Raw genomic sequence first — 16,629 nt, 5'->3', positions numbered from 1 at the left:
CCTTCAGATTTTTATTCCAAAGTCACCTTCTCAACAGCACATTTGCTGGCCTCTACGTCCAAACTTCACCTCCCCTTTATTTCCAAGCCTTCTTTCCTGCTTCATTCTTTTCTTCTTAGCACTTACTGTTATTTAATATATATTTTTAAATTATTTCTATATTTTGTGGGGTTTTTTTCCTCCTCTAGGATGTAAACATCATGAAGGCACAGGATTTGTCCCTTTTGTTCATTATCGCACGTTTGCATACACACATGCGCACACACGCGCGCGCGCACACACACACACACACACACACACACACACACACACATCCACTCTTAGGAAAGACTAAGCCCAAACTGATCCTTCCTTCCTCCCTCCTTCCCTCCCTTCTTTCAGTTTCTGAGGTGGCTTATCCAAGGTCACACACAAAGTTAGTGACAAGCCAGAAGAACCTGAACCCTAGTTTCCTGAGTTTTCTGCTCTTTCCAGCATTCCTAAACAAGAAGTCATGGTCCCTGAAGAAAGAGCCTGATGGGTTTATAAATATAGATTGCTGGTTGAATTTAGATTTCAGAAAGCTTTTTTTTTTAAATTTTTATTGGCATATAGTTGATTTACAACGTCGTGTTAGTTTCAGGTGTACAGCAAAGTGAATCATTTATACATATATCCACTCTTTTTTAGATTCTTTTCCCATATAGGTCATTACAGAGTATTGAATAAAGTTCCCTGTGCAGGTTCATAATAGTTATCTATTTTATGTGTAGTAGTGTGTATATGTCAATCTCAATCTCCCAGTTTATCCCTCCCTCCCCCCCTCATCCTCTGGTAAACATAAGTTTATTTTCTACATCTGTAACTCTATTTCTGTTTTGTAAATAAGTTCATTTGTACCATTTTTTTAGATTCCACATATACACGATATCATAGGATATTTGTCTTTCTCTGTCTGACTTACTTCACTCAGCATGACAATCTCTAGGTCCATCCATGTTGCTGCACAAAGCTTTTGAAACACAGCACTAAGGCCATTATTTTAAAGTCGCTAGTACAGTATTTCCAATTACTGACATTTCTGGGGAAGTAGGAGGGAGAGGCTAAACTATGGGTTTGTTCTGCCATCTTTATTCAATTCCTGATTAATCCTTAGCCCACTTTTCCAAAATTCCTTATAAAATAGAGAACACTGTAAATAATATGTTAATATTTGTGTAAAACAGGAGGTTAAAAATGTATTAGAATGTTCTTACAGATGCACAGAATATCTCTGGAAAGACACACGAGAAGCTGTCAAAGATGATTGTGGGGAGGGGCAATGGGCGGCTGGGGGCACAGGTGGGAGAGGTGACTGGCCACCATGGGACCCAAGGCTACCTTTGAATATGGTTACAAAAAAATAAAACAGGCAAAAGACCCAAACTCTTCAGTCAATGCATTGCCCCAGGAGCAGCCTGCTCATCATGTCAGATGTGAACGCTACCAGCTTTCCATGTAATGTGGCCCCGCGCATGTCTCTGACCTCATCTCCTAGACATTCCCCTTGTATGGGGGATACACTCGCTCCTGCAGCAGGGGCCTTCTTGCTGTTCCTTGAACAAGCGGAACTCGGCGCCACACGGGGCCTTTGACCTATGTTGCCGTGGCCTGGATCCCTCCTCTCCATCCTTGAATGGCTCACTCCTTCACTTCTGCAGGTCTCTGCTCTGCTGTCACCTCCTGGGGGAACCCTTCCCTCACCACCTCGGATCCCCACTGCTCGCCGCTCCTCCCATGCCACTTCCTCTGCCTGTCACTTACTCATAGGTTTCCTTGCTCATACGAGCGCCGGGAGCCTGGGACTCTTTTCCCAAGCACCTAGAATAGGGCCCACCCCAAAGACAGCACTCCATACATGTTTTCTTTTCTTTTTTAAAATATTTATTTATTTATTTATTTAATTTATTTATTTTTGGCTGCGTTGGGTCTTCAATGCAGTGCGCAGGTTTCTCATTGCGGTGGTTTCTCTTGTTGCGGAGCACAGGCTCTAGGTGCCCTGGCTTCAGTAGTTGTGGCTCGTGGGCTCTAGAGCACAGGCTCAGTAGTTGTGGCGCATAGGCTTAGTAGTTGTGGCGCACAGGCTTAATTGCTCCCCGGCATGTGGGATCTTCCCGGACCAGGGCTCAAACCTGTGTCCCCTGCATTGGCAGGCGGATTCTTCTTTTTTTTTTTTTGATTTAATAAAGTTTTATTTTTCAAAATATACAGTTGGTGGGACCTGTTCATGCATCTTCACTAGCAGCTGGAGCATCTCCACCCTTGGTATTTCTGGTATACATTACTTGAGCTCTGTGCTTTGAAACCAGTTTAATAAGTCCTTTACTAAGGAGCTCCTGCAGGGCTGCCCTGGCCAGGGAACCACGAATCCTCAGTCTCTCAGAGACGACAGCTGGACTTATAAGCTTATAGTTGGGAACTTCTTTACAGAGTTTGTCATATGTTGCTTTGTCCAACAAGACTAGGTTATTGAGCTTGTCCCGAACTTTGCCTTTGGACCACTTCTTCTTTTTGGCCTTGCCCCCAGATTTGTTCACTGGGTCTTTGTCTTTGTTGGCTGACTTTCCAGCATCTTTCTTTTTCTTGTTGTCCTTGGGCGGCCTAGCGAAGCCGGGAGAGCAACTGCTACCACTGCGCCTCGCTAAGGTGTCGGACAAAAAGGGCAGGTGGATTCTTAACCCCTGAGCCACCAGGGGAAATCCAGCCCCTGCAACTCTTAATATTCTGTTTTTTCTTAACCTGGGGGCTTCATTTTCTCAGAGCAACTTTCTTCACCAGCCATAAGTAATCTCACACCCAGCTTCGACACACCCAAGAGGACCTGGATGTTTAAATTCAGCTCTAGGCTCTCTCGGCCTTAGCGCCATCTTCTGAGAAACCTCCGAGCCATGAGAGCCAAGTGGAGGAAGAAGAAAATGTGCAGGCTGATATGCAAGAGAAGAAAGATGAGGCAGAGGTCCAAGTAAACTTGTACACCCGTGGAAGCCGCAGGAGCAGAAACAAGGGCAGCCAGGGGCCAGGGACGCTGGTACAAATTGTTGGACTGCATGCCCACTGTCTAGAACTTGTCTCAATGGACCTAAAGCATCTATGGCCATTCTGATCGCCTCAGCCACCTTGGAGAGACCCACCTTGCTTGTATCAAAGTGGTCCCTTTAGGTCCTTGGCCCTGGACGTGGACAGACGTGGGTCACAGACCCACCCCTGGACCAATCAACTAAGCCATGTAGGTGGGACAGGGTGATGGGCTCAAATTAAAGCAGGGATCCATTGGTGACCAAGTGACGGTACCAGGGAGAACACAGAGACTCCCCTCTGGAACCAGAGTTGGGCGGGAGAATGGGCATTCTCAAGAGAGCCGGGGTGTAGGGAGGGGCATTCTCCAAAGCTGAGGTACGTGAACAAGTGCACTGGGCCGCTGAGCACGGGAGCCAGTCCCCCATGACTGGTAATTATAATATAATCTGCTTCCCAGCTCTCCCCTCAAGCCCTCCCAACCCTCGCACCAGATGCTCATTGGCTTTTTGCCCCACCTAGTTACCAGCGATCCTCTTCCAAATCAGTGGCTTTGATGGGAATTGTATCGTTACTGTTTTCTAGAATTACTGAGGTTCGCCACGGGCACAGGCTGCAGACCAACGGCTCCTCTTACCAAAGTCACCTGAAGTGATGTGGGCGGAGGTGCTCTTTTCCTCATGAATTATTCCACCTGCAGTTGACTCGTGCTTTATTTTACTTCCCTTTTCACATCTGTCGCCCAGCTCGGCCCTCTGCCACCTGGTGTGACTATTATTCCTCCTTCCTTCCATATTGAGCAACGCAGCTCTCTCCTCCGAGGGCGGCACAGGGCCCCAGCAACCCCGGCAAGTGTGCCCACTTACTCGTAAACAGTTGTGACATCTGCAATCTTAGCACGAGAAGGGCCCATGGCAGTCAGCTGGTCCAACCCTGTATCTTACCGGGGAGAAAATGAAGCTAAACTATTATATCTGAGTTTCTCAAGGTCACCCAGGACAGCAGGGGCACAGGATAGCTGAGGTCTTGGTGCTTTCTGGTTCCTAACACAGTGATGTCGTCAGGAACAGGACAAAACGACCAGCAAAAAATAGAAACGGGGGTGGTGCAGAGAATCGGGTCCTGTGACCAAAATTCCCCACTGTCATCCTGCTCTTTGTGTTCTCTCTTAAAATAAATCCGTTCCCCTTATGAACACATGCACTGCAGGACCCCTCACCAAGACAGGACGAGACTCCTGTCCTACTCAGCAGTTGGTTATCAAGCCACTATCATGCTCTGTGGGGAATGGAAAAAAACAAACAAACAAAACACTCCAAACCAAACACCCCAGCCAAGAAAACAAACAAAAAACACATAAGTTATGGTCCCTAACCATAGGAAAGCTTTCAACCGGTTTGGGGGGAAAGGCCCAAAATATTTGATCAAGTTTAGGATACAAGGACTGTCAGAGCGCAGGGGGGGATGTTACTGAACACGTGGTGGAGACCAGCTTCCCAATACTGCCCTTGCTGTGCCTCTTGTCATCGTCCTATGTAAAAGAAAATGTAACAAAAACTTGCCCAACCTCCATTAGGATGCCCCCAAGTCTCCTCCAGTTGACTTTAGAGGTTGAATAAACATAATTATTGTGGAAAAGGGATAAACATCAAGTGCCAGGAGCTCAGGGGACGAGAAGCGTGTTCGGGGAAACCCCTCCCGAGGGCTCTGATTACCGCCCCTCTTCTGGTTTATGCACCAGCTCCTCATTTGATGTCTGAGAAACTGAAATCCTATAGCAGAGGAGGGGAGAATAGGACCAGAACTCAGATTGCCTGGTTTGTCAACTTTCAAACGATCATATGCTGCAGCAGATGCACACAGGTTTTAAAAATATCAAATAGTGCTACAAGGCTTATCACAAAAAAATAGCTCCTTTCTTCAACTGCCACCCTTACCTGAGAGGCGGTCCCTTTCAGCTTTACCTTCTTAGTTTCATATATCATGCTTACGCTGCTAGTTCTTGATTTTTCCTTCTATGGACATCTTACTATGAAATATGAGATTTTAGCTCCTTTACTACTCTCCCTTCCAGTTACATAACGATTTTAAAAAATTATTTATTTATTATTTATTTATTTTTGGCTGCGCTGTGTCTTCGTTGCTGCACGCGGGCTTTCTCTAGTTGCGGCGAGCGGGGGCTACTCTTCGTTGTGGCGTGCAGGCTTCTCACTGCGGTGGCTTCTTTTGTTGCGGAGCACAGGCTCTAGGCGCGCAGGCTTCAGTAGTTGTGGCTCACGGACTCTAGAGCACAGGCTCAGTAGTTGTGGCGCACGGGCTTAATTGTTCCCCGGCATGTGGGATCTTCCCGGACCAGGGCTCAAACCCGTGCCCCCTGCGTTGGCAGGAGGATTCTTAACCACTGTGCCACCAGGGAAGTCCCACATAACAAGTTTATCAAATCAATGTTCCATGTTTACATTAGTATTAAATATTTATGTAAACATTGTTCAGAGAGGAGCCATGTAGCACATGGTGATTACCTTTTCTTTCCTATATAACTTTTTGTTTTTCCTGGAATTAATAACTGCCTCTTTGTTGTTATTGTTGTTTAATTGGTTTTTTATGTGTCTTTAATTCATCTTCTAACTTTATGAGTTATAAACTTATAATTTAAGAGTTATAAAATTCTTAATTTTATAAATTAGAATATAATGTATTAGAATGTATTGAATATAATGTAATGTATTAGAATATAATGTATAAGAACTATACAATTCTTCCTAATACATCCAAACGCATCAGGTGATCTTCCAATTTCTTATTTTTTTCTTTTGAATGTCTCTGAGATTCCACAATCCTGAATTTCTCTGACCTCCAGCTCAGATATGGACTGCTTTTTCGTAGGTCTGATGCACAGCTGTGATTCTGAAATTTCCCTTCATCTTCATCCTGGGAATTCCCTCCACCTCTCTCCTGTGTTAGGCCTATTTTCCAGGGATCTTAGTTTGTCTCTCCCTTTGTTTGGGAGGAATGCATCTTCCAGTAGCTTTTTGGGAATGGGGGAAAGGGAAGTGAATTTTTTGAGACAATGGATGCCTGAAAAATATCTTTATTCTGTCCACATGTTTGTTTTACACTTTTTTGGGGGTACAGAAGTCTAGGTTAGAAACCGTTTTTCCCTCTTGAGGCCTTTTGAAGGTCTTGATCCTTTTGTCCTGCTGTTCAGAAGGCTGATGCCATTCTGACTCCTTGACTTCTCTGAGTGTGACCTGTTTCCAGAAGCTTTAGGGATCTTCTCTTTATCCCTGAAGTTCTGAAGTCTCACAGTAATGTGAGAGGTTTGTGAGGGTTTGTGTTCATTCACTGTGTTGGATACTCGTTGGCCCTTTTAATTGGGAAACTGATGTATGTCAGTTCCAGGATTCTATCTTGATTTAGTTTCTCTGTTTTCTCTTTTTGTAACTGTTACTTAGCAGGTATTGAGACTCCTGAACTTATATCAATGTTTTTCATCTTTCATACTTTCCACCTTTTTGTCTTTCTGTTTTACTTTCTGGTAGAGTCCCTCAACTTTATCTTTCAACCCTCCTATTGAATTTTTTTCTATCATATTTCTAACCTCCATGACGTCTTTCTTGTTTTCTGTATGCTCTCTCTCTCCCTCTTTAAAGGGCATCCTGATATTTTTTTAAAAGGTATTATCATTTAAAAAATAAACACAGTATCTTTTTAATCTCAATATTATAGTATTTTTTTCTCTCCCTGCATTGCCTCTGTTTCTTCAAAGTTCCCCCTACTCCCTCCATTTGTTTTAGTCTACCTTTTATGTTGGAGGATTCCCTCAAATATTTGATGTTTCTTTTTTTTTTTGGCCGCGCCATGCAGCTTGTGGGATTTTAGTTCCCCAAACAGGGATCAAACCCAGGGCTTCAGCCATGAGAGCTCAGAGTCCTAACCACTGGACTGCCAGGGAAGTCACTATTCAATGGCTCTTGGTGGTGGTTCACAGTTATGAGCGAGGCACTAACATCTATTTGAAAATGTTGAGCATAAGTGAGCAGCCTGAAGACAGGTGGGTGCACCAAAGCCATTGTACCAGGAGACAAATACCTGATTCTGTAGCCTTTGTCCCTTGAGCTGCAATGTTTTCCAATGAGATTATACCCCACGTTCCTGCCTAGGGTTGGGAGTGAGAATTGGGGAGGTATAAGCCTTCTTCAGCATTTTTCCAGCCAAATTGGGCAAGGGAGATGGGGGGTGAGTGGTGGCATTCTGTTCATTATGCGGGCTGTCACTCCACTGTCTTATTTCTGTCCTTGGTGGAGCCTGGACCCTAAGCCCTGAGCCCTCCTTGTTCAACCTCAGTCTTCTTCCTCCTCACGCAAGGTTTCAACCCATCTTCCTGTTTCCAGCCCCACCCAAACCATACCTCCCTCCCCACTCCTTTCAGAGGCTCCTGGTCCTTGAATCCCCCAGCCTGTCTGGGGCTTGGAGATGCCGAACAGCTGGTTTCTTGCTGCTTCTAATTTGCACAGGTCTAGGTTTTTCTGGTATAGTAGGTAGGTTAGTTTCCACTGATCATAGCTTTTGTGTTTCTAAGGTTTAACATTTATTGTTGGTTGTGGCTGTTTTCACATTCTTTGTCCTTGAGCATGTATGCTCCTCTCCTCCCTTACTGCCATTTTAGTGGAGGTTTGCAAAGCAGCAGAGATAAAATTATGTGTTCAGTAGACCACGCTTGACTCAGATTTCCACACGCCTATTTGAAAATTCACTGTTCCAGCTTTCTTTCTTTCCTCTGTTTCTCTCCTTCCCTTCCTCCCTCCCTCCCTCCTCCCTTCTCTCCTTCTTTCCTTCTTTTTCTTCCTTCCTCAATCCCTCCTCTGTCTTTCTCTCTTCTAGAACGCTGTTCCTCCCTCCTTGACTGCGTTGGGGAGGCTGATGTCCTCTGCTTTTTAAAATACTTTGAATATAAGTAGTACCTTGGACTCTGGTTTTAATTTAAACACATCACGGTTCTGCAATGGACTTAGAAATACCAACAATCCACAGTCTGCCCTTCCTAATCTCTTGCCTTCCTTGTGCTTGCTGGGAAAACTCTTTGGTATTTCTGGGAAGTAGAGTACTGGCACTTCATCCATTGCAGGTCCAACAAATTTTGTTCAGAGTTTGAGTTCCAGAACCTTGATCCAGGGAGCATAGTGAGAGAGGGCAAAGAGCTCTTGACCAGGAAGGAAAATGGGGCCAGATGAGGGTGGGACAGGGTATTAATTAACTGATGAATTAATTCAAAAATATGTATTGAGTGTCTACTATATTGCAGGCATTGTCATAGGTACAGGGGTTATGGAAATGAGTAAGACATTCAGAGTCTGGGGGATAAGACAAACAGATAAGCAAACACAACATAAGTGTAAGTGCCCTTCATGTTCAACAAAATTAATTTAGCATCTACTGTATGTCAGGCTCTGTACTACCGGGCATTTTAATTTTATTTATTCCTTATAATAACATTGTATGTTAGACATTATTATACCTATTTTTAAAATTAAAAATAATTTTTAATTATTTACTGTTTTTAAGAATTTTTTATTGATACGTTTCTTTTCTTAAATTTTTATTGGAGTATAGTTGCTTTACAATATTGTGTTAGTTTCTACCGTACAGCAAAGTGAGTCAGCTACACATATACATATATTCCCTCTTTTTTGGAATTCCTTTCCATTTAGGTCACCACAGAGCACCGAGTAGAGTTCCCTGTGCTATACAGTAGGTCCTCATTAGTTATCTATTTTATACATAGTATCAATAGTGTATATACGTCAATCCCCATCTCCCAATTCATCCCACCTCACCCCTTTCCCCCTTGGTATCCATACATTTTTCCTCTATGTCTGTGTCTCTATACCCATTTTAATATAAGGAAGCTGTCAAAATAGAGGAATATACAAATTTATCCTCCCTCTCTCTCCCCCTCTCCTTCTTTTTCTTCCTTCCTTCCTTCTTTTTATTTCTTTCTTCCTCAGTCCCTCCCGCTCCCACCCCGTCTCTTTCCACAGGAGAGGTGAGCCCCCCACTCTGGTGCCCCTGCTGGGCTCAGTGTCCATCTGCAGAACTGAAGGCAGGGGCTCTGCTTATCACAGAAGATCCCGTCTGAAACGGGCTCTTCATCCTTGGACATCACCCGTGCCATCTCCTCCCTCCCACCTCCAAATCTAGGGAGAGCATCTTGTGTTGGATCAGAAGGAGAATACACGTCCCACTGGTAACCAGCAGTGTTACTGAGCGCCGTCTTCAGCATGGAAAGGACCAGGAGAAATCAAGTCCCGAAAACCTTGCACTAAAACTGTCCAAAACCACAAAAAACTCCGATGTGCCATCCTTTTTCTCTTCCTCATTTTTTTTCCCTTTCCTTTTTCTTGTCAAGAACAAAAATGTACCAGAGTATTGAGACACCAGCTAAGGAACGGCCATGAGGACGGAGGGGCAGGGAGGGACAGGGTTAGGTCTAGAGAGGTTCTTTAGAAAAGCAGACCAGCTGTCCCCCGGGGGAAGATCAAGGGGGTCATGTGGGTGATTTGGGGAGAGGCAAGTACACACACCCCTCTCTGAACTTGATCAGTTTGTAAAGCTGTCTCTGAAACAGGAACTTGCCTTGGGTCTCCTGAACCGAGGGGCTCAGGTCTAGCCTTCCTCCTTGTCACTGTCACCTTGTCCTTGGTAGCACTTGGCTGGCCGAGCTGGGTCCCTTGGCCAAGAGCTTTGCTCTTCCCAAACCTGGGTGGGTAAGTGGAGGCTGGGCATTCCTGGGGGGCTCTTCTCACTAAGGATGAGGTAGAGGAAGTTTGGGGGTGGAGGCATCCGAATGTCCCATGCATTAAGAACGGGAGGTGGGGGGCTTCCCTGGTGGCGCAGTGGTTTAGAGTCCGCCTGCCGATGCAGGGGACGCGGGTTCGTGCCCTGGTCCAGGAGGATCCCACATGCCGTGGAGCGGCTGGGCCCGTGAGCCGTGGCCGCTGGGCCTGCGTGTCCGGAGCCTGTGCTCCTCAACGGGAGAGGCCACAACGGTGAGAGGCCCGCGTACCGAGAAAAAAAAAAAAAAAAAAAAAAAAACGGGAGGTGGTGGTGGGGTACGACAGAGATTCTGTCAAATTACGGATGTAGCCGACTAGATCCTGAACAATTCTCAAGGGAGGTCCTCCCACACCCACAGGGAGGCCAAAAAAAGGCTTGAAATTCAAATGACTTTTGGTGTTTGGGAGTGCGAGAGAGGGCACTGGTAGTAAACAGAACAGAAGGGGAAAGAGAAAACAAAAGGCCTGCTTGGTGTCTTTCCTAAGAAGCAGCTCAGGATGGCGGCAAAGGTGATCCGATATGCGGCTGGACTTGAATAATATTTTCTCTTATGTATCCACGGGCTAGCCTGCAAAGGGGACTATTCACACATTTTATATAAATTTGGTGTCTGCCCTGATTGCAGCAGCTGCTGTTCCCTCTCCTTTTTTTTAGCCGCTGTTTTCAAGGCGACAGGGCAGAGATGCTTTGCCCACACTGTACCCACACGCTCTCTCTGCTTCTCTCAAACCAATTCCTGGCCCTGGTTTCCTCCAAAACTTGGCCCTTTCAGGAATACCATCATATTTTGTTATTGTTGTTGTTTTTGCTTTGGGTGAGAAGGATGGGAACACTGTAGGAGGACAGATAAAGATGGGCCCCATGATGAGAGGTGAGAAAACAGTAATAATTACATTTGAGAATCAGGTAGACGGAGAAATAAAAGTCCCTTGGTCCAGTACTTTGTTCTGTCCAGGTCTCAGTTTTTCTCATCTCTTAAAAAGAATGATGAGGATTAGAAAGGGTTGCCAGATAGACTGTAGATACTGGACTCCCAGTTAAATTTGAATTTCAGATAAACAGCGAATTCATTATTAAAAATCTGACCTTATAATTCTGCGTATTTGAGGTAGCTCTTAAATCGCCACCCTCAGGTGATGTTTAAAGGATGGGCACCCACGGGGCACACAGTTTTAGAGAATCAGTTTCTCCATCTGCCTGAGATGGAGAGAGAGTGGGGTTTCATGCCCGTCTTCTCTGCTCCCGCCTGACCTTTCACACCGGCCCTCTCTCTCTTCTAAAAAAGGAAAGAAATGCATTGCCCTTTGTTGTAAGAACCTCCAGGGCCAAGACAAGGGATGATTAGAAATATCTGTGTTTTTGTTGAGAAAGCAAAAGCCTTTTGTAACTGAGGTACAAATCATTTCACAAGGTAGGTGGCTTCCAATTGATGGCTTTCCATAAAACTTGGAGGAAAAAAGCCTAATTGAGTTGACCACTGATAGATCATTACAACAGTTTTTTAAAAAATAGGCTTTATTTTTTAGAACAGTTTTAGGTTCACAGCAGAATTGAGCAGAAAGTACAGAATGTTCCCATATGCTCCCTGCCCTCCAACCTCCCCCATAGAGTAATTTTTGACGTGATGTCTGACCTATAGCTCGAAGGAGTTCAAAAAATTGAATGACACTGCCAAATTCGGCTCTGCTGAAAAACAGATTTTTAGCTCCCTGACAAAGGTGGACTCGCTAGAAATCTTCACACGGGCTTTGTGTTCATTGAGTCATTCCAGACCCCGCTCTGAAGCCGTGAGCCCAGAAGTATGTCCCAATTTTCCTTCCTTCTCATCAGCCCTAAGCACTGTCATAACAGCCTCACCAATTTGTTCATGTGAACAAGGTTTCTCAGTGCCTACGTTCATAAAAATGAGAAATAGATGGGTCTCTAAAGCTAGAATTGGACCTTGAGGAATAGAAATCTTCCAGTTCTCAAATTACATTGTGATTGCCATATAGCCCAGGTATGTGGCTGTGGCTGTCTTTACATGACTTCCGGTTCTGTTGCTGTTACTTAGTTCCCATGAGGCCTTAGACACTTCTTTTCCTTACTCTTTTTCCATGTGTTAAAAAAAAAAAAAAAAAGAGTAAGAGGGATAATACTGGTGCTAAACCAGCTCATTCTTCCCTAAGTAATATTAATTAATGGATATTTAAACTAATTACATATGTATGTAAATATATAAAAGTACATATATTTATGTATTAAGGGAATAATTTCCAATAACATTTTACTGCTCTATGTTTAGTGATCAATAACATATATATTTACCTTGTTACAAATAATTGTAATGATGACTTAGTTTCCAAAAAATGTTTTAACACTCGGAGCCTGAAGGTCATGGGATAGTTTTAAAATTTTAAATTGGAAATCTATTTACATAGGCATTTTTGCTTCAGAAAGTGTGAGGGGGTAATCAATAAGAGATGTTCAAATAATAAAAGATGTCATAAAAATATGACATTTGGATACACTTGTTTAGAAGAAGTGGAATGAATGTAGAGTTCCAGGAAGAAAGGAAAGGATTTAACATTTCTGACTGTTAAAGAACTGCTTGTTCATTTTGAAAAAGGAATGATGGTAAGTGTCAAGTTACTGTGGTATTAGATTCTGTTGGATACATTTTAAAAGAGTGTTATGGGAATTCCCTGGTGGACCACTGGTTAGGACTCCACACTTTCACTGCCGGTTCCCACAAGCCCTGCGGCACGGCCAAAAAAAAAAAAAAAAAAGCTATATGACAGTTTTATTTTAAAATATACCATGCTAACAGAATACATCCTTTGAACCACTCAAACCTGTGATTAAAAGTTACACATGTCAATTTAAAAATGTTTGCAGAGATATGTAGTTTTCTAGCATTTTTTAGGGGGTGTTGGTAAAGAAAAGTTTGAAGACCACCACTTCATATCATTGTCTTCCCAACATTTCTGCTCATAATCCTTATATTTCTAGATACTTTACAACTTTGAACAATAAAAAATGTAGGCATCATTTTACCTACAATTTCAGAGGATTCATAGTCCCCAGTTCTTTGTACCTCATCATGTTGCCCATCTACTCTGAACTGGGTGGTAGTTCCACGGTCATGATACAAGGGCTTAAATTGGAGAAACCAGAAATAAATCAGCCCCTAGACCTCAAGGCTGAACTATTTCAAGAACATGCAGTTACATTTCAGTGACCATGATTTGACTCATGGTGTACTCAGTAACATGTAATTACAAGCTGCGTTCTAACGGACTTGACTTCTACTGTAATGCTTGCTTGTCACCTTCTGAGTATAGGGGAGCTACCTCAGGGTTGGATGGTAACTAATTGAAATGATCTAACCGACCCTGATGTGCACCCCTCTGGAGAACGACTTTCTCGCATACCAGCCAAGGTTCTGGTGGACTTTCTTTTCAAGGAAGGCAAAAAAACGAATGCAAGCAACCATATGCCCAAATGGCAAAGGAAATCCACATCCACGTGGGGGGAAGCTCGGTCACAGGGATTGTAGCAGTTGAAATAGGAGAGTAAAGAAGCACCGTTCTTCACATCAGAACTGAAGAGTAAATGACAGTTCTTTTCTGTCATGTGCACTTCTGAGATCTCCTCTCTTATCAACTTTCAAATATACTATATGGTATTGTTAACTATAGTTACCATGCATCCATCCCCAGAACTTATTTATCTTATAACTGGAAGTTTGCACTTTTGACCACCTTCATACATTCCCCTCACCCCACACTAACCTCTGGCAACCACCAATCTGTTCTCTGTTTCTATAAGTTCAATGTTTTGTTTTGTTTTGTTTTTTTAATAGATCTTTATTGGAGTATAATTGCTTCACAATACTGTGTTAGTTTCTGCTGTACACCAAAGTGAATCAGCCATATGCATACACATGTCCCCATATCCCCTCCCTCTTGCATCTCCCTCCCACCCTCCCTATCCCAGCCCTCTAGGTGGTCACAAAGCACGGAGCTGATCTCCCTGTGCTATGCGGCTGCTTCCCACTAGCTAAGTATTTTACATTTGGTAGTGTATATATGTCGATTCTACTCTCACTTCACCCCAGCTTCTCCCTCCCACCTCGTGTCCTCAAGTCCATTCTCTATGTCTACATCTTTATTCCTGCCCTGCAACTAGGTTCATCAGTACCATTTTTTTTTTAGATTCCATCTAGGTCCATCCACCTCACTACAAATAACTCAATTTCGTTTCTTTTTATGGCTGAGTAATATTCCATTGTACATATGTGCCACATCTTCTTTATCCATTCATCTGTTGATGGACATTTAGGTTGGTTCCATGTCCTGGCTATTGTAAATAGAGCTGCAATGAACATTGTGGTTCATGTCTCTTTTTGAATTATGGTTTTCTCAGGGTATATGCCCAGTAGTGGGATTGCTGGGTCATATGGTAGTTCTATTTGTAGTTTTTTAAGCAACCTCCATATTGTTTTCCACAGTGGTTTTTTAGGTTCCACATATAAGTGAGATCATACAGCATTTGTTTTTCTCTGTCTCACGTTACTTAGCATAATGCCTTCAAGGTCCATCCATGTTGCTGCAAATGGCAGGATTTCCTTCTTTTTTATGGTTGCATATATTTCATTGCATATATATATGTGTGTCTATATATATATGTGTGTCTATATATATGTGTGTGTCTATATATATATGTGTCTATATATATATGTGTCTATATATATATACATATATATATATATATATATATATATATATATATATATATATATACACACACACCACATTTTCTTTATCTATTCATCTGTCAGTGGACACACTTTGTTTCTATGTCCTGGCTATTGTAACTAATGCTGCAGTGAACATGGGAGTGCAGATATCTTTTTGAGATAGTGATTTTGTTTCCTTCTGATATATACACAGAAGTGGAACTGCTGGATCACATGGTAGTTCTATTTTTAATGTTTTGAGGAACCTCCATACTGTTTTCCATAGTGGCTATACCAATTTGCATTCCAACGGTGCCTGAGGGTTCCCTTTTCTCCACATCCTTGCCAACTTGTCATTTGCTGTCTTTTTGATGATAGCCATTCTGATACGTGTGAGGTGACATCTCATTGTGGTCGTGATTTGCATTTCCCTGATGATTAGTGATGTTGAGCATCGTTTCATGTACCTGTTGACTATCTGTATATCTTCTTTGGAAAAATGTCTATTCAGTTCTTCTGCCCATTTAAAAAATCAGATTGTTTGTTTTTTTGTTGTTGAGTTGTATGAGTTCTTTACATATTTTGGATATTAATCCCTTATCAGATACTGCAAGTATTTTCTCCCATTCCGTAGGTTGCCTTTTCATCTTGTTGACGGTTTCCTTTGCTGTGCAGAAGCTTTTTGGTTTGGTGTAGCCCCACCTGTTTATTTTTGCTTTTGTTGCCTTTTGTTGCTTTTGGTGTTAAATCCAAAGAAATCATTGCCAAGGCCAATGTCAAGGAGCTCACCCAGTATGTTTTCTTCTAGAGTTTTATGGTTTCAGGTCTCCAATATTTTAATTTATACACTTTTCTTTTATGTACTTTTTATTTGTAAAGTCTTTTGTGGGGGCATTAAATAATTTTTTAAAAATTTATTTTTAAGCAAAAGAAATATAATGCACATAATATAATATCTGAAAAATATACAAGAGCATGAATGAGTCCTGTCTCCTCTTACCACCTCAGAAGTGATCTCCTCCCCAGAGGTCACCACTCTTACCAGCAAAACTATATGAAAATTTCTGATCACAGTTCAAACACATTTTCCTACCCCAAGGTCATCACTGGGAATGAAGAAGATTGTCTGGGGCACATATAACCTCTGGGAATGCTTGTTAACTTTTCTTTCCCTCCTTTGTTGTTGTCAGCTAATCCACTTACAGAGAGGAATGAACTGAATAAAGTCATTTTCTCCTCCCCCTCCCTCCTCCGTCTCCAAAAGCTTTTTTATTTTCTTGGTTTCTAATCCACTGAGGACTGGGAAACCACATAACTGGACCTTCTGAAATTAGATCTTCAGCCAGAATCAAAGAGCAAGCCTAAGAAAGGCATCTCCATGAAGATGCAGGGACTTGGCTACGCAGAGGCTCTTCCCCTCTTACCTTCCGGTTCAGAGTTCTGTTCCAGGGATTGAAGTTACCAGAAAGTGACCTCCAGGTCAGGACCATGTTCCTGATATGTCTTTGCAGCAAACCAGGACTGTGACATCTTCTGACATTATATGCTGGAGGGAGTATTTGGCCACTTATCCAATTAGAACATCCAAACCATCATTATGCATTAGGTGTAAGGATAAATCTAGCTTGTTATTGTTTAATTCCTAAATGAAGGAGTTAAGCTGGACTGGGCTAAAACCTCCAGCCTAGTGTTGCACTTAGTTTTAACAACATTTGACAGACATGTGGAGTCATCATACAAATTATGATGAAATTTGAAAGAAGATTCCTTAGCAAATTACCTGTCTCCAGTGACTCATACTGAGTTTCACCAGTTCTCGGGGTTCAAACTGCCAGTCAGTTTTGTATATCTTTTCCAGTGGCAGGAATTTTAACATGAATGGATATAAAGTTGGCTAAAATTTCTTGAAAAATATATCAAAGACACAATTATTTTTAAGTTGAAGATAAAGTTAGTGGTATGTTGTTGCTTTTTTTTTAAATCACAAAGCAGCTGTGAGATCTCTGAGGTACTTTTAAATTAAAAACTAGTTATTTGCT

The 16,629-nt window shown here is 42.6% G+C and overlaps 1 protein-coding gene across 1 annotated transcript; it reads right to left on the bottom strand.

Moving 5' to 3' along the window:
- Window positions 1–2,236: 2,236 nt before the first annotated feature.
- On the bottom strand, window positions 2,237–3,946 carry LOC132417718 (small ribosomal subunit protein eS25-like). Its single transcript, XM_060001495.1, has 2 exons — window positions 3,900–3,946; window positions 2,237–2,619 (listed from the first exon to the last, which is right to left on the bottom strand). Exons 1-2 carry the CDS (start codon window positions 3,944–3,946, stop codon window positions 2,244–2,246), a joined length of 423 nt encoding a protein of 140 aa, XP_059857478.1. The 3' UTR covers window positions 2,237–2,243.
- Window positions 3,947–16,629: the final 12,683 nt, after the last annotated feature.

This window comes from Delphinus delphis, chromosome 21, assembly GCF_949987515.2.
Source record: "Delphinus delphis chromosome 21, mDelDel1.2, whole genome shotgun sequence".
Taxonomy (NCBI): domain Eukaryota; kingdom Metazoa; phylum Chordata; class Mammalia; order Artiodactyla; family Delphinidae; genus Delphinus; species Delphinus delphis.
The sequence above is the reverse complement of the archived record's forward strand: the minus strand, read 5'-3'. Positions and strand labels throughout refer to the sequence as shown.

What these genes read in the sequence shown, in the direction of transcription:
- LOC132417718 (XM_060001495.1), bottom strand. Translation starts at nt 3,946, where the DNA reads ATGGGCCCTTCTCGTGCTAAGATTGCAGATGTCACAACTGTTTACGA. An exon ending in GATGTCACAACTGTTTACGA is followed by an intron (nt 2,620 to 3,899) that starts GTAAGTGGGCAC and finishes CGGCTTCGCTAG; the next exon opens with GCCGCCCAAGGACAACAAGA.